Source organism: Colossoma macropomum, unplaced genomic scaffold (genome assembly GCF_904425465.1).
Source record: "Colossoma macropomum unplaced genomic scaffold, Colossoma_macropomum, whole genome shotgun sequence".
In the NCBI taxonomy this organism is placed as follows: Eukaryota; Metazoa; Chordata; class Actinopteri; order Characiformes; family Serrasalmidae; genus Colossoma; species Colossoma macropomum.
Window position 1 is genome coordinate 5,535,511 of NW_023494789.1, and position 20,033 is coordinate 5,555,543.

A 20,033-nucleotide genomic window follows, 5' to 3' on the forward strand; every position below is an offset into this window, starting at 1 on the left:
CAGGACTGTGCATCAACATTAACACTGCATACAATGTTCTCATGTATTTAAGCTAAACATTTCAACAAGTAAGATAAGATAAGATAATCCTTTATTTGTCCCACAACGGGGAAATTCTCCATGCTACAGCAGCAAAGGGAGAGCAAGGCACTCAAAAGAGTAACAAGAAGAGAATTAACAAGCAAGTAAATTAACCTTAACTTGTTTTACAATTTGTTACTTATTTTTATATCTTATAAAAATAAGATAAAATATGAACTCTATCCTTCAGAAAAATTAACAATATAAAGAATTATAAATGAATAAAAGCAGAAATTTACACTGTAAGGATATTTTACCTGAATTTCACATAGAGTATTGCACATGAGGTACTGATTTATATTACATGTGGGGATGGTGAGGAGTTAACAATATAAACACTATAAATAGAAAAGCAAAAAATCTTTACACTATAGAGACATTTTATAAGTATTCCACATGGAATATTGATTATATTGCATGCAGAAAATGGTGATGAATTACACAGTTTATGTTTTTGTAGGAGTGTGAGGTTTAATGTGGGGTGGAGGAGGGTTCTACTGGGAGCAGTGCTGGTTGTAGGGCAGCACTGTGGCGCATTAGGTCAGGCTTTGATTCCCCGGCTGGGTGTCCAGGGTCTTTTCTGTGTGGAGTTCTTTTCTGTGTGCGTGTTCTCCCCGTGTCTGTGTGGTTTCCTCCCACAGTCCAAAGACATGCAGTCAGGCCATCTGGAGACACTAAATTGCCCCTAAGTGGGAGTGTGTGTGTGAATGTGAATGTGTATGTCTGTCTGCCCTGCGATGGTCTGGCACTTAGGACCGGCTAAGAAGGTGAATGAATAAAAGAATTTCAACATTTACATGGAGAAATATTAGAAATGCTCCATGAACACATAACAAATGTATCATTGGCATCAGTCAACTCATCACTGATAATTAAGGAAAGGAATTTAAATGCATGTTAGTGTGTGCAAAGGTGGCTCAGACAGGACTGCATTGCTAGAGCTTTTAAACACTGTGTCCACTTACTGTCCACTCCACTCAGGGGCGCTCCGCCACTGTCCACACTCCTGTTAGTCCATCTTGTGTTAGGTGGGAGCTAGGTAGGTTGGTCATCTTCTAGTCCTTCATCAGTGGTCTGTTTCCGGCCACAGGCCTTTGTTAGGTGGGTGTTTCTGATTGTGGGATGAATCAATCACAATCAATAATGCACAGAATATTAAAATATATTGGTTTAGGTAACTGGTACATGTTAGTAACTGCCTTAAGTTCCAGTTTTAGTGTGTAAACTATTGTGAAAAACTGCAATGCCGTGAGATAAGTTTTCACCAGTACACTTAACCAAATACGTACATGTCAGTTCTACACACAAACCCACGCTGTGAGTTGATCTGACCAGGCTGAGGTCATTCAGCAGCACTCTGAGGCCACTGTGGCTGACCGAGCTGCTCTCAATTCCCTGCTTTACACTGCAACCATGGGAAAGAGCTATAGGAAAAACAGAGAACGGCTCATGACAACTGCTAAAGCTACATTTACGTTTTGAAGTGGTGTAAATTTAAATTTTACCTTAATGTGACACAGATCAGATTTCTTTCAAAGCTGTGTCCACACACAATTCTTTCTGAATCAGATTTGAAAAGAAAAACAAGACCTCCACAAACTTGTGGCACTAAGGCTGTCAGAAATACTTAAATAGATTACTTGATTTAAAAAAAAATAAAAAATTTGGCTGAAAAATGTATATTTTAAATACCCCTACTGGTTTCTTTTTCAGTAAGAGACAGAATATGATGGACATGGCCATTTCGGGCCATTTTTTATTTTTGTGTTTGACATTATTTATATTTTTCATTTATATTTTTAAATAATTTAGCAACCAAGCAATTAAATAATAAGCAACCAACTTCTAAGACTGAACTTTGGAGGTGTGGAAAAAACATCCCTGCAGATTTCTTTGAAAACTGAAAGCAAGTCTCCTGAATGGACAAAGTATAAATTATTAAAGCCATGAGATCCTGGCTTTTTTCTCGTCCCAAACAGTGGTGTCGTTGTACATCTTAATTTACTGTTTTTTTTTACATCTCACACATTCATATCAATATAAAATAAAACTGCCTACAAAATATGCTAGTTTATCTACGTTTAAGCACTGGCCACGTCACTACATCAGATGCCACCAAACTCATTTATTTATTAAAACATGCTTACCAAGGTTTTTTTAAACCTTTTCTACTTTCACTTAAGTATGTTTTTGTTTACATATTTCCGCATTTGATCAAATGTCAAATTTTGCTACAGTACCTATACTTTCTCTAAAGTATAGTTTTTATGCACTTTTTCCACCCGTTTGTAGCAGTTACTGAATATTAAAGCATAGTTTTAATGTATTTCTATGCAAATTAAGCAGTGATGGAGAATCAGAATTACTAGTATCTTTAAAAGTTTCGTTTACACTATTATTATTATCATTATTATTAGATAGATAGATAGATAGATAGATAGATAGATAGATAGATACTTTATTGATCCCGAAGGCAATTTAGCCATTCCCTTCAAATAATAAATGTATTAGTTATTGTTATTATTATTATTATTATTATTATCGTTATTATTATTGGCTGAATCTATATAAAATGCCTACATGTTCAGCTGACATTGAAAAACCTGGCAACCCCGAGTATCTGGCAACTCTCTGACCGAGTACAGTCAAACCAGCTCTGGTTCAGCCTCCACTACGTGCAGCGATAAGATGTCGTATGCAGCGAGGAAGCTCATTTACTGGGAATCATAAAGGGCGGCTTCGCTCCGAGCTGAAGTGAAAACGAAGGAATTTGACGAACTTTTGTCTCCTTAAGGTTTGACAATATACATACTGTGATTGTTTAGGTTATGTTTAGGTCGTTACTGTAGAGTGGCTTTTCTTTATTCTTAAGATATGACCAGATATGATGAGTTAAAACCAGCTCACCGACCACCTCTCATATCTGCTCCTACTGTCTGTTACTTCGCTCTGGTAGATAAAGCTGCTTCGCCTGGTGACATCAGCGGGTCTTTCGCGCCCTTTTTGTCTCCACTGACAGGAATGGTGAAAAATAATAAAAAAGTGGATTAAAAGGTTCGTGAATTCGGCTTGTTTGTTGCAGAACATATGTGTCGACTCGTATTTTTTATATACGTGGTCGTCAGACGTACGTAAAGTCGCCTGTTTGACGGCTTTGACGGGTAGAGGTTTTTACAGTAAGATAAGTTTTAGCTAGTTAGCTAAGTTTCCGTTTACTTCAATGCAGTATGCTAACAGTGCTAGCGCCTGCGCTCTGTCCCGAGTTAAAGGGGCACTCCGCCCAAAATTAAAAAAATATAACCCTTTCTAGGTTACATCTGTTGTTAACAAACCTACTGGCCTCCTACGGGGCCCCACATTTGGTCACAAGAATGATGGTGCGTACAAAACCACATAGTACCATCCTAACTACGTGTACTAGTATGTCAAACCTCAGTCAGTACGCCGCCATTAGATGTCAATTCATTAGTATAGTAGCTTAACCTATGTAGCTAACTACAGTTTAGTAGTGCGCTGTTTTGGGCGTATTTTCCTGTATAAAAATTAAGAAGACTTTGGATTTAACCCTCCTGTTGTGTTCGTTTCGGCTAACACTCATAGTGTTCCCGGTCATTTTGGCCGGGATCATTTTATTCCATTATAAATCAACAATAATACATATATTATCACCTAATGTTGTGTTGGATCTTTTTATGAACTTCAGCTCTTGTGAACATTATAAGTTTGGAACTTGTATTTGCTGTTTATGTCCTGCAGGCCTCATTTAACCTACGTGAGCTCACACCGCTCGTTTTTTTTTAGGGAAAAAACATTATATACATATTATTTTGACTATAACGAATACTAAGATGAAACCTGTTGCAGTGTTTGTCACAGAGTACTTCACTGAAATGTTCACCAAAGTCACTTTTTTGAAACCAGTTAAGTTTTCTAAACTGTGGCACAAAATAACAACTTCCGTGTTCCCGGTCAAAACTGACCGGTATGATTTATTTACTGAAAACAAAAGCCCAAATGTACACAGGGAAAATTGAAGAGAAATGCTTGAACCATACACTGTATGAACATATTTACAATTTTCTGTTGTACTCTGAAAAGACAGTGCCATAATGTTATCCTTATGTTCCTCGGTTTTGTCCTCTCATGAGCATGTGGGGCAATATACTGTGGTCGTTGCATGTTCTTTGCATATATATATATATATATATATATATATATATATATATATATATACACACACACTGCATATGTGGCACACAAAGCTAGTTTTTTATCTGGTGTACACAGTTGGCGCCTTTTGACTCCTCCTTCTCTGGTTGCTGTGGATGTGCTTGATACGTGCTTGAACTCTGTTTTATACACTAATTGTAGTCTTATAGATGTATTTCCAATAACCGGTCATATTTCAGATTTATTTTAGGTGTTCAAATAACATGTGTGAACGAAGTCATGGAACCTCATGACAAACAGATGAAATTTACTACACTTTTTTAGGAGGAAACTTGTAAATCGGTCAGATTTGACCGGAACACAACAGGAGGGTTAAGGGGAGGGTTTTGTAAAACTACAAGCACTTTGGGGCAGATATATGAGTGAGCTTTTAGAAATGCTTTTTTTGCTGGCTGGTGAAGGGAGAAGGAGCTAGACAGCTGTCAGTACTGCTAGGAAGCTTTATTTGATCGTCACTACATCAGTGGATTTCTTTATCACAGTTTAGGAGGATTCCTAATGGTTGTATTTTGCAATGCATGCTGGGTACTGTAGTGAGAGGACAGTTAATTCTGACAAACTGATGAGGCTTAGGGATGCAGTGCTGCCCTACAGAACGTATCATAACAGACAAATATACCAGGCAGGCATGTGTATATTAAGCTTGTATTACTTGTAATTCATTATTTATAAGCATAGTCAGCTAACAAAAGCAGCCATAACTTTGTGTCCGCTCTTCTGTGATGAAATATTTAAACATTGCTGTTGTCGGAAGAAAACCTTGTATCTCCAAAATGGTAACTTTACAGGAGAAGGAAAAAAACTGCTTTACTTTCGATGTAAGTCAATGGAACCAGACTTTTTTCCAAGTCGTTTTGGGCCGTTTCTTTTGGTCCATTCATCATTAAATTCCGATACAACATAAAGGGCAACATGCATTTTCAAATTATGTCAAAAACTCAAAAACGACAAAAAAATGGAGATTTTGTTCCGACAGCAAAAAATGGAGGTTTTGTTCCGACAGCAGCGATATGCAACACATACAAAACATAAAATTATGTAAATTAAATGTAAATTATGCAAACAGCTAGACCTAAGTTGTATCTTTAGGACAGTAATGCCACTCATAGTGTTATGTCATTCTTCCTTAGGGCTGACAGTCATGCAGACTCTGCGTGACAAGAAGGTCTTCTTCATCGACACTCTGTCTGCAGATGCCAGCTTTGTCTTGCAGCATGCCGAGCAGAATAAAATCATCACCAAGCGGGAGTACAACAACCTTAACCACCCTAACCACACCCAGGAGAACATCATCATTAATCTTCTGGACAAGGTGATGAACAAGGGGGATGAAACATGTCTCAGATTCCTACAACTACTACAGCATGAACAGCTGCAGGACAATTTCCCTGGGCTTAAGGGGCATTTCAGACCTCCACAACCAGCACTAAACGAAGGTAAACCACTCTGTGAGGTCACTCTGCAAACCCACAATGCTATATTTTTCTATATTTCAAGGTCAATTTTAGTGAAAGTTGGTGACTTCATACGTATGTTTTTTGCAGATAATCGAGATCCAGAGGATGAGGTAATTCAAAATCTTCTAGAGTACTGTTTTCTCTGCTGATGTGTACATTTCCAGTCATTTCATTAAAGGCAATGCTTCATCACAGAAATGTCTCTATTTGCAGATAGGTGAATACAAGATGTCCAGCGTTCCACGTGGTCTGTGTCTGATCATCAACAATATTAAATTTGATCCCCCCTTTAAAGACAGGAAGGGATCTGATGTAGATGAAGGTTTGTTGTTTCATTTGTCTTTTTCAATCAGGACCACATCTGGATTCACGTAGCTAGTGAATATTTCTGAAAGATACTTTATTACTGTAGTTATATATGACGTGTGTATGACAAGTTTCTTCCAGTGGATGTAATGAGATTAACTGCACCGTTTCACACTTTTCTCTAGTCATTTAAAAAAAAAAACAATTTGTATAAATCATCTTATATTGCACTTGATGATTTAAAAGAGAATTCCACAAATTGTAAAAAATCTACATAATTATGTTGGGAGTTAGTTGAGATGTAAGCAAAATCATTCAGAGAGGTGTGATGTGAAATGGTTTATTTGTAGAGAAACTCACCAACTTAAGTGTTTTTACAGTGGTGGTGATAGGAACCAGAGGTCACAATGAATTTAACTCAAATGACATTTTATTCACTATCCAAAACCACCAGTGAACCTAAATGTGTCTTTTGAGTTTTTGTATGTAATGTTGATAATAGTAAAACAGCAGTGAATCTGAAAAATAAGCTTTTCTTTCTTTTTTCTTTCTTTCTTTCTTTCTTTCTTTCTTTCTTTCTTTTATTTTGACTTACAACGCCCTACATGTACCACCTCTCTGTTTAAAAAAAGAATACATTTTATACCAAAACTTTATTTAAAATCAATCATAAAATAATGTCTCACACATCTGGGAATACATTCTTAAACATTTCATGGAATAACTTTTTTTGAAGGAGCTCTTAAAGGCATTAAATGCCTGGTTCCTATCACCACCACTGTGAGTAATTTAGACTCAGAAAGTTTCTCTAAAATTGTACACTTTACGCCAGACCACACTGATTGACTTTGTTTAGACCGTAATGATTCAATTATGCAGAAATTTAAAAAAATGGGTGGAGTTACCACTTTAATTACATTTTTAGCTGTGAAGCATCTGGCCTGTCACTCACTTCGAAGCTGAAAATTCTCCACAAAGGGCGATATACTAAATAGCCAGATAGATTTGGTGATTCGCATCAATGACACTAACAGTTGAAGTGCAGATTCTACAGACATCTGCAAACGTTTGGGCGCCCCTGGTCAAATTACATGTTTTGTTGATTTTCTACGTGAAAATAAGTTAAACACATCCTCTAAAGAGAAATCTGTTATGCACATTTTAATGCACAGTTACCATTTATGTGTGGAAGTGAATATATTTTCGAAAAAATAAAACAGAAAATGTGGCCTGTGCAAAAGTTATGGCAACTTTTATGTAATATTTATGTGTTTTCTTCCAGTATGTTAAACTCAGCAAATAAATAGAAAATGTGGACTAAAATTAAAAAAAAAAATTTAAATGTAATCTCTGTTGAGGACGTGTTTGGTTATTTTTAGTTAGAAAATTGGGTGTTCAAACGTTTGCATGCGACTGTATCGTTGTCTGAGGAATGACACAATATTGGAAAATACAAGGAGGGTAATAAAATAGTCACATCAGTAGTCTGTATTTACTGATATTGTCAAGAAAATAATTAATAATCATCTTCTGTATTACTGGTTATATGACACATAGCATAACTGGGCAAGTAGTTTACAGCATGTTTAAAGTGTATATAGTGTTCTATGTAAAGTGTCATAAATTGTCTAGATGCGTGGAAAAACAGCCTCTTCTATTCTGTCCTACAGAGTCTCTTAAAGAGGTGTTCTGCTGGCTGGGGTTCACTGTAGAGGTGCACAGAGACAAAACTGCAGAGCAGATGAAAGACATCCTGAAGCAGTTCAGTCAGAAGGACCATAAAGGTGACTGTTTCGTTTGCTGCATCCTGAGCCATGGTTGTACTGAAGGGGTGCACGGCACTGATGGACGTGTCGTCTGCAGTGAGGACATGTTCCCTCCATTCAGAGGAACCTCCTGCCGAAGCCTGGCCGGTAAACCAAAAGTGTTCTTCATCCAGGCCTGCCGTGGGGATGACTATCAGCTCCCAGTTGAAGTCCAGGCTGATAACCTTGAAGGAGATGAAGCAGCAGAAGAAGCAGTGTTGGAAACGGATGTTGTTGAGATGTTCACCATCCCAGATGATGCAGATTTCTTTGTGGCGAGGTCAACCGTTAAAGGCTTCTACTCATTCAGGAACATACTTTCAGGCTCCTGGTTCATCCAGTCTTTGTGTAAGCAGCTGAAAACGTACTGTCCAAAGTAAGTACTAAACAAAAGTAGCACCGGTCTGCTGATATGGTTATAATATAAATATTTCTTCACCAATGTCTGCTTTTTATTATTTACTTCCAAGGTGTGAGGACGTCCAGTCTATCCTGCTCTGTGTGAATCAGGAAGTCAGTTTGACAGCTGGTAAAGTGATGATCAAATGTAGGATGGTCACAGCCAAACAGATGCCAGTCCAGAAAGTGACCTTGAGGAAGAAGTTGGTGTTCCGGGTGCCCAGCTAGAACAACAGTGTGCCACAGTAGGACCGGTTTATAATAGGCATCCAATGCTGTTCTGGACCAGACCATGCGGAGGAGATTGGGGAGGGTTATATGCTATACCTTTCAAACTTTTAAAAACAGTCATATGCAAAAGTTTGAGCACCCCTGTTCAAACTACATGTTTTTGTTGATTTTCTAAGTGAAAGTCAGTTCATATTCTCTACAGTGAACGCACTTCTGCACACTGCAATACAGAATTACTGTTTATTTACTGAATTTAACATATTGGGATAAAAACAGATAAAATGTAGCCTATGTAAAGGTTATTTTATGGTTTATTTTTTCCAGTCTGATAAATTCAGCAAATAGAAATTGAAATTTGCAGAAAACGCCTTATTATTATCATTTAAGATTATTTGCAGAGAACATGTTAACATGTTTGTCACTCAGAAAATCAACAAAACACTTTTTTTTTGTAATTTTAAGTGTCAAGGTTGGTATAACTTTAAGCCATGTCTGAACATTTAAGCGAGTACTCTCATGCTGACTTCCTTTAGTTTTTACTTAATAATGCAAAAAAAAACAAAACAAAACTATGAGCATTACACCGTAAATGTGTAAGATTATTTAAAGAGATTTTTCATGAAGAGAATTCTTTAAAAACTTTTTTCATTGTTTTACACTTTTACACAAAATTTGTCTTAATTGAAGCCAGCAAACTAAACACGCATGAAAACTAGTGCTAAACCTTGTTAAATATCTGCTGCCAGCAACTTCACAAATCAGAGCTGTAGATGTGAAAAAAGGCATTACTTTGTATATGAAGGAAAAGGATAAAACCTACAGACCTCACAGCACCAGCAACACTATAGAGACATTTTTTAATCTGTGTGTTGTTCAGGTCTGTGGGACCCATTTTCAGTTCACCAAAAAAGAAAAAATGAAGTGATTTATTATTATTTCAAAGTCAGATTTCTTGGTCTTTCTTCATTTTCTGTGAAGAACATATAAAATAACACTTTTCCAGTGCCTTTTTTTTCAGTTCACCCACTAAACATTTATAATACACGTGGTGTTGGGGTGAACCCGTGGGGAAGTGTGGAGGTGCTGTGTCTAGGGATGGGCAATAAAACGATAACGATAATTATCGCAATATAACTTTCCTCGATAGAGCGATAAGAAATGTTCGATATAATGGAGCATTCTCACACTTACACGTTTAGCAACAGCCCTGGTGGCATTTTCTACTGCAAGGAAAGCGACACTGCTCTTCTGTCACCAGGAGAGGGCGCACTTCTGAGTTTTTCTACATGATTAGAGAGGGAGGGGGCCACGAGTAAAATGAGTCTTTAGCAACGTCTGAAATGTGGAGTTATACATTCCCTGTTTGAGTGGAGCGACCGGCGATCTGTTCTCCTGTGACCGAGCGTGAGTGACGACATAAGTGGCATATATGTACTGTCCTACAGTGAACTCACCTCTTTCCATACATCCTAACCGGCTTTAGCAGCGTTAAATTACATCTGCTCCTCACAACTACAGCACTGTTACAGCGCTCAGTCAAATTTTAGTAGTAGTGCATTCCCAAGCAACGAAAGTGAAAGGAAGAAGTGGGTTCAACTTACAGCCCTGACGAAAGTAAACAGAGGAAGCTGTGCGGCATTGGAGAGCGGGAGGATGCTATCTTTCCAGGCTAACACTTTGTCTCATCCTTTATAACTCTGTTTGTTTGTGTTATACATGTCAAACTTTTATATACAGTCGTATGCAAAAATTTGGGCACCCCTGGTCAATTTTTTTTTAAGTGAAAATAAATTAACATGTCCTCTACAAAGAACTCACTTCTGTACACTTTAATACACAATTGCTGTTTTTTGATGAATGTAGTCTATTGGAAAAACAGAATTTTCTTTTACAATTTTATACAAAATATGTCTTACGGTATGATATGATGAGTCCAGATCCAGAAAAGGCATCCTTAACATGTATGGAAACTTGTGATAAACCTTGTTAAATGTCATCTGCTGCCAGCCACTTGCCACAAATCAGAGCTGTAGACATGATTTAAAGCATTACATTAAAGCAAGTAATAAAACCTACAGACCTCACAGCACCAGCAACTCTAAAGAGGCAAAACAACAGGCTGTTCTGTTTACGTTTTTTAAAACAGCGAGATTTTATGCAGTTCTTTTACTAAATATTTGTTAATAAAAAATAAAAGCCTGAGTGATCAATTTGGTGTGGACATGGAGCTCGATAACAAAGTTGGTGTTGGGTACCAAAGTGAAAATTTTGATTTGTAAAATGTTTATTGGACCAATGTTTATTGGATGAATGTGAAATAAACTGTCTTTTGCCCATCGGTATATTTGTGACGTCATTTTAAAAAATTACATTATTTTACGTTCATCAAAGTAAACGCACTGCATTCAGTATCATTCACAGTGTTCCTCTTTAAACACATTTCTACGTGTAAATACTGGAACACTTTATATCATCATCATCATCGTCCTTACATTTATTTACGTCCATGTAAATTCATGCTGTATGGTTCATATATGTCGAAACAAGAACTGTTTTTTTCCACCCTTAAAAAATGGTCAAAAACAGGCAAAAATACTTTCTGTTGTTTATCAGCATGATCTCATGCTGAAAATATGAGCTTGCTCTTTTAGCGAGGAAACATAATTGTAACATCATTATTCAAAGTAAAAAATAATTCATATAAAACAATAAACATTTTTCTCAAAGACACATGTAACTTCCACCTTCTTATGAATAAAATGTAGTGTCATTCATATTTGTTATCTGTTTTAAACACATCAGAGTCTTTAGGAAAACTTATGCAATCATCCAGAAGCTCTTGTTTAACTGAAGTACAACCCCAATGGCAACAAAGTTGGGACGCTGTGTAAAATGTAAATAAATGTAAATAAAAACAGACTGCAATGATTTGCAAATCTGATAGATCCATATTTTATTCACAATAGAACACAGATCACATGTGAGACATTTTACCATGTCATTAAAAAATATGAACTCATTTATGATGTATTGTTATCTAAATGAGGCGATGTGGAGACAGTTAGTCATCCATCAACACACTGAAAATCAGAGAATACTTAAATGCACTGAGACAAAAGACTAGATGCAATGACTGTAATAAAAACAGCTTCACAGCTAAAAACACTCGTCTGTGATGTTAGAAAGCCTTAATAATGTGAGTTCTATACTTTAGTAACTACTATGTAACCTCTGATGGGAGCAGTTATGACAAGTGGGTTAAGTAACAAACTCAGAAGGAAAGAAAAAGCCTGAGGAAAGAAAGAAAAAAACGAGAAAAAAGCTGGGCTCTACACAGCTTCACCCGCATGAACCCTCGACCCTCCGATAGCTGACTAGGGAGGGGCTCCAATGCAACTTGGCCAAACCCAAGGAAGTGGAGTGTCAGAGGCGACACGGTATGTGTCTAAATTAAACATTATTTCTTTAATATAAGAATTTGTGCCTTAAAACAAAACAAACCAAGTCAAACTTGTGGACAAAAATTGCTTCACAAATTTTCAGTGTGGCTGTGAGTGACAGTGAAGGCAATGGCAGGCCACGACTTTCAGTTTCGCAGTGTGGGGATTGTGTCGAATATGAAGGATAGAACTGAAACTTGTAAAAGACTTAAATCAGTTATTAAGTGATTTACGTATGCGAGCCTTCTTTTAGCTGAAGCTTTATCAAAATTGTTCTGATAAATAGAAAAAACAAAGTTTTTCCATTGTGTGGACTTTTCAGACGGTTCCTAAATGAGGCTCATACAGGGTCGTCTAACCTCCTTGGGAGCCACAACGTTTTATCTCCATTTTATTAAAGTAATGTTTTACCATCCTGGCTGTAAATATGTATAATAATATCCCAGTATGTGCTAATGTCCTGGTATAGGCTACAAAAATATAATACAATCAAAAATCCAGATTTACTTTGCTCTGCTTTAACCTTTAGCTCAGCTACAGCCTCTTTTCTCACATCGCAGGACGTTTTTCCTTAAAAGTAGAAGTTTCTTGTAAAATGTCTCTTAATGTTAGACTTTTTATGAAGCTGAAGTCGCTTCGCATTCGCCAGCTTCGAATTTTCCGTTCCATCTTAAATGGTACCTGAGGTTTCCGAATGTAACGGCTGCACTATTTAAGGTGGAACGGGTGATTTCGAACAAGAAGCTCCCGAATGACAAACTGACTTCAGCCTCGAATGAGAGCCTGAGAAAAGTGGTTTCCCCGTGTACATCAGGCATAACATTATGACCACCTCCTTGTTTCTTCGCTCATTGTCCATTTTATCAGCTCCACTTACTATATAGGTGCACTTTGTAGTTCTACAGTTACAGACTGTAGTCCATCTGTTTCTCTGATACTTTGTTAGCCCCCTTTTACCCTGTTCTTCAGTGGTCAGGACCCAGAGCAGGTACTATTTGGGTGGTGGATCAGTAACACTGACGTGGTGGTGGTGTGTTAGTGTGTGTTGTGCTGGTACGAGTGGATCAGACACAGCAGTGGTGCTGGAGTTTTTAAGCACTGTCCGCTCTATTAGATGCACCTGCGTTGTTGGTCCACCCTGTAGATGTAAAGCCAGAGACGATAGCTCATCTGCTGCTGCACAGTTTGTGTTGGTCATCCTCTAGTCCTTCATCAGTGGTCACAGGACGCTGCCCACAGGACGCTGTTGACTGGATGTTTTTGGTTGGTGGACTATTCTCAGTCCAGCAGCGACACTGAGGTGTTTAAAAACTCCAGCACCACTGCTGTGTCTGTGTCTGCTGTGATCCACTCGTACCAGCACAACACACACTAACACACCACCACCACTTCAGTGTTACTGCAGTGCTGAGAATGATCCAGTAGCCAAATACTACCTGCTCTATGAGGGTCCATGGGGTTCCTGACCACTGAAGAACAGGGTAAAAGGGGGCTAACAAAGTAGTCAGAGAAACAGATGGACTACAGTCTGTAACTGTAGAACTACAAAGTGCACCTATATAGTAAGTGGAGCTGATAAAATGGACAATGAGCGTAGAAACAAGGACATAATGTTATGCCTTATAGGTGTATATTCCAGCTAGAGTGTATTTAAAGTAAAATAATGATGCTGATAATCTATCAGTGCATGATCATTTCAGTAAATTTTGGTCAGTAACTATGTCAAATCTGCTGACACTTCAACCAAAATCAAACTTTGAAATGACTTCCATTTTTAATCACAATAGCCAGCGTCTGTTTATGCAGTACAGTGTACACACGTTTATAACTTGTTTATAACTAATGTTCATAAAGCAGATATTTCTCTAGATATTTCCCAGCTAGATATCACTGAGATAATTAGAGAAATTAGGGTACATTTGTTCAATTTGACATCTCCAAAATCTCATTAAAAGAGCAATGAAGGTCACGTTTCCCAATAACGATGAGAAAAAAAGAAATACTGCAAAATCACCTCGTCAGAGGTGAATTTGGTTATGTTGCTCCAGACTTGAGAATTTAAGTTGTGTTTAAAGTGTTGGATTCTGTCAGGGAGTCAGAATTCGCCACAACAGTTAAAATGATAGCAAGAGCTATTAGAAAAATCTGAACTTATCTGTTTTAAATCTAGGTTACACTCATATCATCAACTGTAACCTGAAAACAAGGTTTGTAGCTACATTATCAATAACCACAACTTCACTGTTCGAGAAATTAATCGTATTTAAAAAGTGTTGTTTATATAAAGTTCCAGTGAATGTCCTTATACGTTATAATAAATAACATATTTTGTAAGAATAAATAAAAAGCAACAGACTCCAAATGCATTTAGGATATATTTCGAATACATTTTAATAAGGCACATGGGAAAAACTGCAGCTGTGTTTTTACTTAATTCACACTGTTCCTCGATGTTCCTGGTTGATGGTTTCTTCATATAATTCTTCTGTTAATGTGCTTCATGAAAAATTGGCTTATCGTGTTTTTTTCTCATCGTCTGCTTTAGTCCCCAAGCAGGACTGCCCCCTGTCTCAGGAGCTAACCAAAATGGGAATTCATGCTGGTCTATGCTGGATTTTTTTCAGCAGGGCTGACTGATCTTGAAACATGTGAACTTCTAAAGACATTTAGTTGTGCTTTTCTTTCAGGGACAGTTTTGCAAGCTTGAGATTTGAATGAACTTGTTTTCTGATTCTGATGATTAAATCATTGGATGTTCTCAGACAAATAATAGACACATGCAGAGTATACTTAGTCTAGTGTACCGATTGTTATTTCTTTTTTTGATTAAATTAAGAGACTGCTCACTAGGGGAACATAGGATTAGTTTTCACAGTGCTTATATGTGTTACTCCTAGCTCTGCCCATAAGGAAGGAAAAAAGGGAAGTCTTTCAGAGGTCCTGCCAACAGAGGGGGTGTCCAAGAGGTTTGGTGTTATGTTCAGCAGTACAGTGGCGTGTATAGACATAAATATATGTATCCTGCTGTGCTTGATTGTTGCAACTGTGCAACATTTACAGCCCCATTTCCAAAAAAGTTGGAACGCTGTGCAAAATGTAAATAAAAACAAAATGCAATGATCTGCAAATAATTTAGACCCTATATTTCATTGAAAATAGTACAAAGACAACATATCAAATGTTCAAACTGAGAAATTGTATTGTTTTTTGAAAAATATTTGTCCATTTTGAATTTCGTGCCAACAGCGCATTCCAAAAAAGTTGGGACGGGGGACAGGCTGGTAAAGATAGTGTAATGCTAAAAAAAAAACACCTGGTGGTTAATTGGCAACAGGTCAGTAACATGATTGAGTATGAAAAAGCATCTCAGAGAGGCTGAGTCTTTCAGAAGTAAAGATGAGGAGGGGTTCACCACTCTGTGAAAGACTGCACGATCAAGTAGTGCAACAATTCAAGAATAAAGTTTCTCAACATAAAATAGCAAAGAACTTTTGTTTTTCATCATCTACGGTTCATACTATCATTAAAAGACTCAGAAAATCTGGAGAAATCTCTGTATGTAAGGGACAAGGCCAAAAACCAGTATTTGCTGGCCGTGATCTTTGGGCCCTCAGGCGGCACTACATTAAAAACAGACATGATTCTGTAGTGGAAATCACTGAATGGGTTCAGGAACAGTTCTGAAAACCACTGTCTGTGAAAACAGCTCATTACTGTTGAAATGCTGTTACAACTCTAAAACACAAAGAAGAAACTGTACATAAACAGGATCCAGGAATGGTGCCACCTTCTCTGAGTCCGAGCTCATTTAAAATGGACTGAGGGGAAGTGGAAAAGTGTCCTGTGGTCCGACCAATGAACAATTGAAATTCTTTTTGGAAATCATGGACATTGTGTCTAAAGACCACTCATCTTGTTATCAGTACACAGTTCAAATGCCAGTATTCATGATGGTATAGGGGTGCATTAGTGCACATGGTATGGGTGACTGGCACATCTGTGAAGGCACCATTAATGCTGAACAATGTATATATGTTATATAGTTCATATATATGTTTTGGCGACATATGCTGCCATCCAGACAACGTCTTTTTCAGGGAAGACCTGGCTTATTTCAGCAAGACAATACTAAAGTACACTCTGCATGTATTACAACAGAATTGCTCTGTATTAAAAGAGTCCGGGTGCTATACTGGCCTGCCTGCAGTCCAGACCGGTCACCACTGAAAACACTTGGCACATTATGAAATGATAAATATGACAAAAAAGACCCTGAACTGCTGAGCATTTGAAATCCTATATCAAACAAGAACAGGAAAACATTTCAGTTTCAAAACTACAGCAATTGGTCTCCTCATTTCCCAAACGCTTACAGAGTGTTGTTAAAAGAAGAGGTGATGAAACACTATGGTAAACATGCCCCCCATCCCAACTTTTTGCAACCTGTTGTTGGCATCAAATTCAAAATGGGCATATATTTAAAAAGTTTCAACATTTTATATCATGTTGTCTATATAGTATTTTTCTTTGAAAATACGGTTTACATGATTTTCATCATTGCATTATGGTTTTATTTACATTCTTAAGAGCGTCCCAACTTTTTTTTGGAAATGGGGTTGTATTTAAAACCTAATATCTCTGCATACCAGTGAAATAACTACACAATGCTCCACCCCATTTTATGCAGGTAATTCTGAACTTGGGACCTTAAGAGATCCAGAATGAAAGGTGTGACAACCAACCCCATGTTCCCCTACCAAAAATTCTTAATTACTGTGTTCAGATTATTGTAATTTTTTTGTTTCAGCAAAAGGTGCTTCAGATCATGGATATCATATGTCAGCATAAGACAACCCTGATTAAGATCCTGTCTGGAGGTGCCATGTTTGTCCTGCAGCACGTGCACCAGGCCAAGCTCATCACCGGGGACGAGTATGGCAGCCTCAAAGACACCAGTCAGCGCAGCAGGCGGGACTTCACCATCGACCTTTTGGACAAAATGATAGAGAAGGGAGACAAACAATGCCATAAATTCCTCGAACTTCTGGAGCTTAAAGAGATGCGGGAAACTTTTCCACAATTGAATGAAATTTCACTACATTCAGCTGTAACACAAGGTATAGCCAGCAACTGATATTCACTCTAATGACAGCTGTGGTGGTAAACTCAGTCAGTGATTTGTTAAAATGTTTGCTTTGTTTTCCAGGCGATCCAATGCAAGAAGTCAGTGACCCACCTGAGGTGACATGAAATGTCATTAATATACATTTATACTGTTTCTTGCACAAATGACAAACAGATCTTTTGGCCATATCATAACCACTGATTCCACACAGCCACTCAAATGTGAGATTGTGACACGCAAATATATTTCTGCTCTTTTCTCAGGCGGATGAGTACAAAATGTCCAGCGTTCCTCGTGGTGTGTGTGTAATCATTAATAACGTGCACTTTGAGAGTCATACAGGCCTTGGAGAAAGGAGTGGATCAAATGCGGATGAAGGTTGGTCATTTTACATTTTAATCTACAGTGTTTAAATAGCTACTGTAAATATGTAAACAATATAATATGTAAACAGTATAAAACAGTATGTACCAGTAAGTTACAGGTTTAGTGTACGTTGCAGAACAAGATGCCTGATTAGGAATCATAAGAGTTAGTAGTTTAAAAGGGATGCAGTGTTGGATGAAAATGATCCCAGAAACATGAGATAATAACAAGAAGTAGATCAGTATGGATTTGATGGTCTATATATGAGGTGTGGAGTCACTGAATCAGGAGGTTAAGTGACCCTTATTAATCCCACAGCGGGGAAATTTCACCTCCGTATTTAACCCACCCGTTAGTGAAACACCACATACACACTAGTGAAAGCACACACACTAGGGGGCACTTGCCCAGAGCTGGGCAGCCCTATCCTCGGCACCTGGGGAGTAGTTGGGGGTTAGGTGCACTTCAGTTATGTACTGTCAGCTCAGAGGATCGAACCGGCGACCTTCAGGTCACAGGTCTGGTTCCCTAACCTCCAGCCCACGACAGTCCCAAAAAGTTGTTGTGTGGAGTGCTACAGCTATCAATAGAGTGTAGTTATAAGAAGTGAGGTCACTGAATCAATAGATTGTGATAGTAATGGAGTGTAATTATAAGAGGTGGAGCCACTGAATCAGGCATTTAGTGTAGTGTTGCAGTTATCTATAGAGCATAAGAGGTGAAGTCGCTAAATCAGTAAGTTGTTATGCATTGTGCGTTTGCACACAACTGTAAGTACTTCTAAGCCTAACCCTAAATGTTGACTTCAGTAACCGAAAAAAGAAGTTTCTTTTGCAAAAGTGCAAAAGTTTGGACACCGCTGGTTCATTTACATGTAGAGTTATCTGTAGAGTGTAGTTTTAAGAGGTGGAATCACTGACTCCGATAGAAACTGTGCACTAAATTATGCCATATTTAAGTTTTTTCCCTGTAGAGGATGTGTTAATGTACTGTAATATTGTGTACTGCCGTGTGACAATATTTTGAATAATACAAACAGGGTAATAAAAGGGTCATATCGGTATTCTGTAGAGAATTATTTTAAGAGAATTAATATTAATCTTCTGTATTTCTGGTTCTCTGCCATGTAGCATAGTTGGTAGTTTACAGCATGTGTAAAGTGTAGGTAGTGTACAATGTAAAGTGTCATAAATGTTCAAAAACAGCCTCTTCTATTCTGTCCTACAGAGTCTCTTAAAGAGGTGTTCTGCTGGCTGGGATTCACTCTCATTGTGCACAAAGACAAAACTGCAGAGCAGATGAAAGACATCCTGAAGCAGTTCAGTCAGAAGGACCATAAAGGTGACTGTTTCGTTTGCTGCATCCTGAGCCATGGTTGTACTGAAGGGGTGTACGGCACTGATGGAGGGTCGTCTGCAGGGAGGACATGTTCCCTCCATTCAGAGGAACCTCCTGCCGAACCCTGGCCGGTAAACCAAAAGTGTTCTTCATCCAGGCCTGCCGTGGGAAAGACTATCAGCTCCCAGTTGAAGTCCAGGCTGATAACCTTGAAGGAGATGAAGCAGCAGGGGAAGCAGTGTTGGAAACGGATGTCGTTGAGATGTTCACCATCCCAGATGATGCAGATTTCTTTGTGGCGAGGTCAACCGTTAAAGGCTTCGTCTCATTCAGGAACATACTTTCAGGCTCGTGGTTCATTCAGTCTTTGTGTAAGCAGCTGAAAACGTACTGTGCAAAGTAAGTACTAAACAAAAGTAGCACCGGTCTGCTGATACGGTAAAGAAAACTACATTTCTTTACTGATGTCTATTTTGTATAATTTATTTCTAAGGTGTGAGGACATCCAGTCTATCCTGGTCCGTGTGAATCGGGAGGTCAGTAGAAAAGCTGCTCAAGTGATACGCCAGTATGGGATGGTCAAAGCCAAACAGATGCCAGTCCACAAAGTGACCTTGAGGAAGAAGTTGGTGTTCCGGGTGCCCAGCTAGAACAACAGCGTGCCACAGAAGGACCGGTTTATAATAGGCATCCAGTGCTGTTCTGAACCAGTCCACTTAGAAGAGATCACCGGGGGTGTGTAACACTTTTTGTCTAATCCTTTATAACCCTATGCTTGTTTGTACTATACCTTTCAGTTGTATGCAAAAGTTTGGGCACCCCTGGTCAATTTTTTTTAAGTGAAAATAAATGAATGTCCTCTACAAAGAACTCACTTCTGCACACTTTAGTACACAATTGCTGGTTTTTGCTGAATTTAGTGTACTAGAAAAAAATAAAGCTTAAAATGTGGCCTGTGCAAAAGTTTTATTGTTTGTTTTATTTTTTACAGTTTTTTTCCAGCAAAACGTGTAATTTGAGCAGGGATATTCAGACTTTTGTATATGACTGTAAGTCTACTGCTTACTCACACAATATGTAAGTTTGTGTGAAATACAACAAGTTCCTCTGTTACAACCTCTTATCACTAGAGGGATAGGTTGAAACAGTAGGAGTATAAAACAATTTACTGAGGCATTTGTAAAGGACATTTTTTAATTTTTCTTAAATTCAGAGGAGAAAACAAGCAGCAACAACACTGATACTGAACTCTTTA

General features: G+C 38.0%; 1 protein-coding gene and 1 pseudogene across 3 annotated transcripts; both read left to right on the forward strand.

Moving 5' to 3' along the window:
* Window positions 1–2,705: 2,705 nt before the first annotated feature.
* LOC118807774 (caspase-8-like) lies at window positions 2,706–9,536 on the forward strand. 3 transcript variants are annotated; one of them, XM_036569856.1, is made up of 6 exons: window positions 2,706–2,801; window positions 5,442–5,747; window positions 5,856–5,878; window positions 5,982–6,090; window positions 7,745–8,255; window positions 8,350–9,536. In XM_036569856.1, the coding sequence occupies exons 1-6, from the start codon at window positions 2,777–2,779 to the stop codon at window positions 8,504–8,506; spliced, it is 1,131 nt and encodes a 376-aa protein (XP_036425749.1). In that variant the 5' UTR covers window positions 2,706–2,776; the 3' UTR covers window positions 8,507–9,536. The 3 variants fall into 3 exon arrangements, with proteins under 3 accessions (XP_036425749.1, XP_036425750.1, XP_036425752.1); XM_036569857.1 differs by having other exon boundaries at window positions 2,718–2,875; window positions 8,350–9,528; XM_036569859.1 differs by lacking the exon at window positions 2,706–2,801 and adding an exon at window positions 3,056–3,135 and having other exon boundaries at window positions 8,350–9,535.
* A 2,284-nt stretch (window positions 9,537–11,820) lies between these two features.
* LOC118807775 lies at window positions 11,821–19,679 on the forward strand (annotated as a pseudogene).
* The last annotated feature ends 354 nt before the right edge of the window (window positions 19,680–20,033 follow it).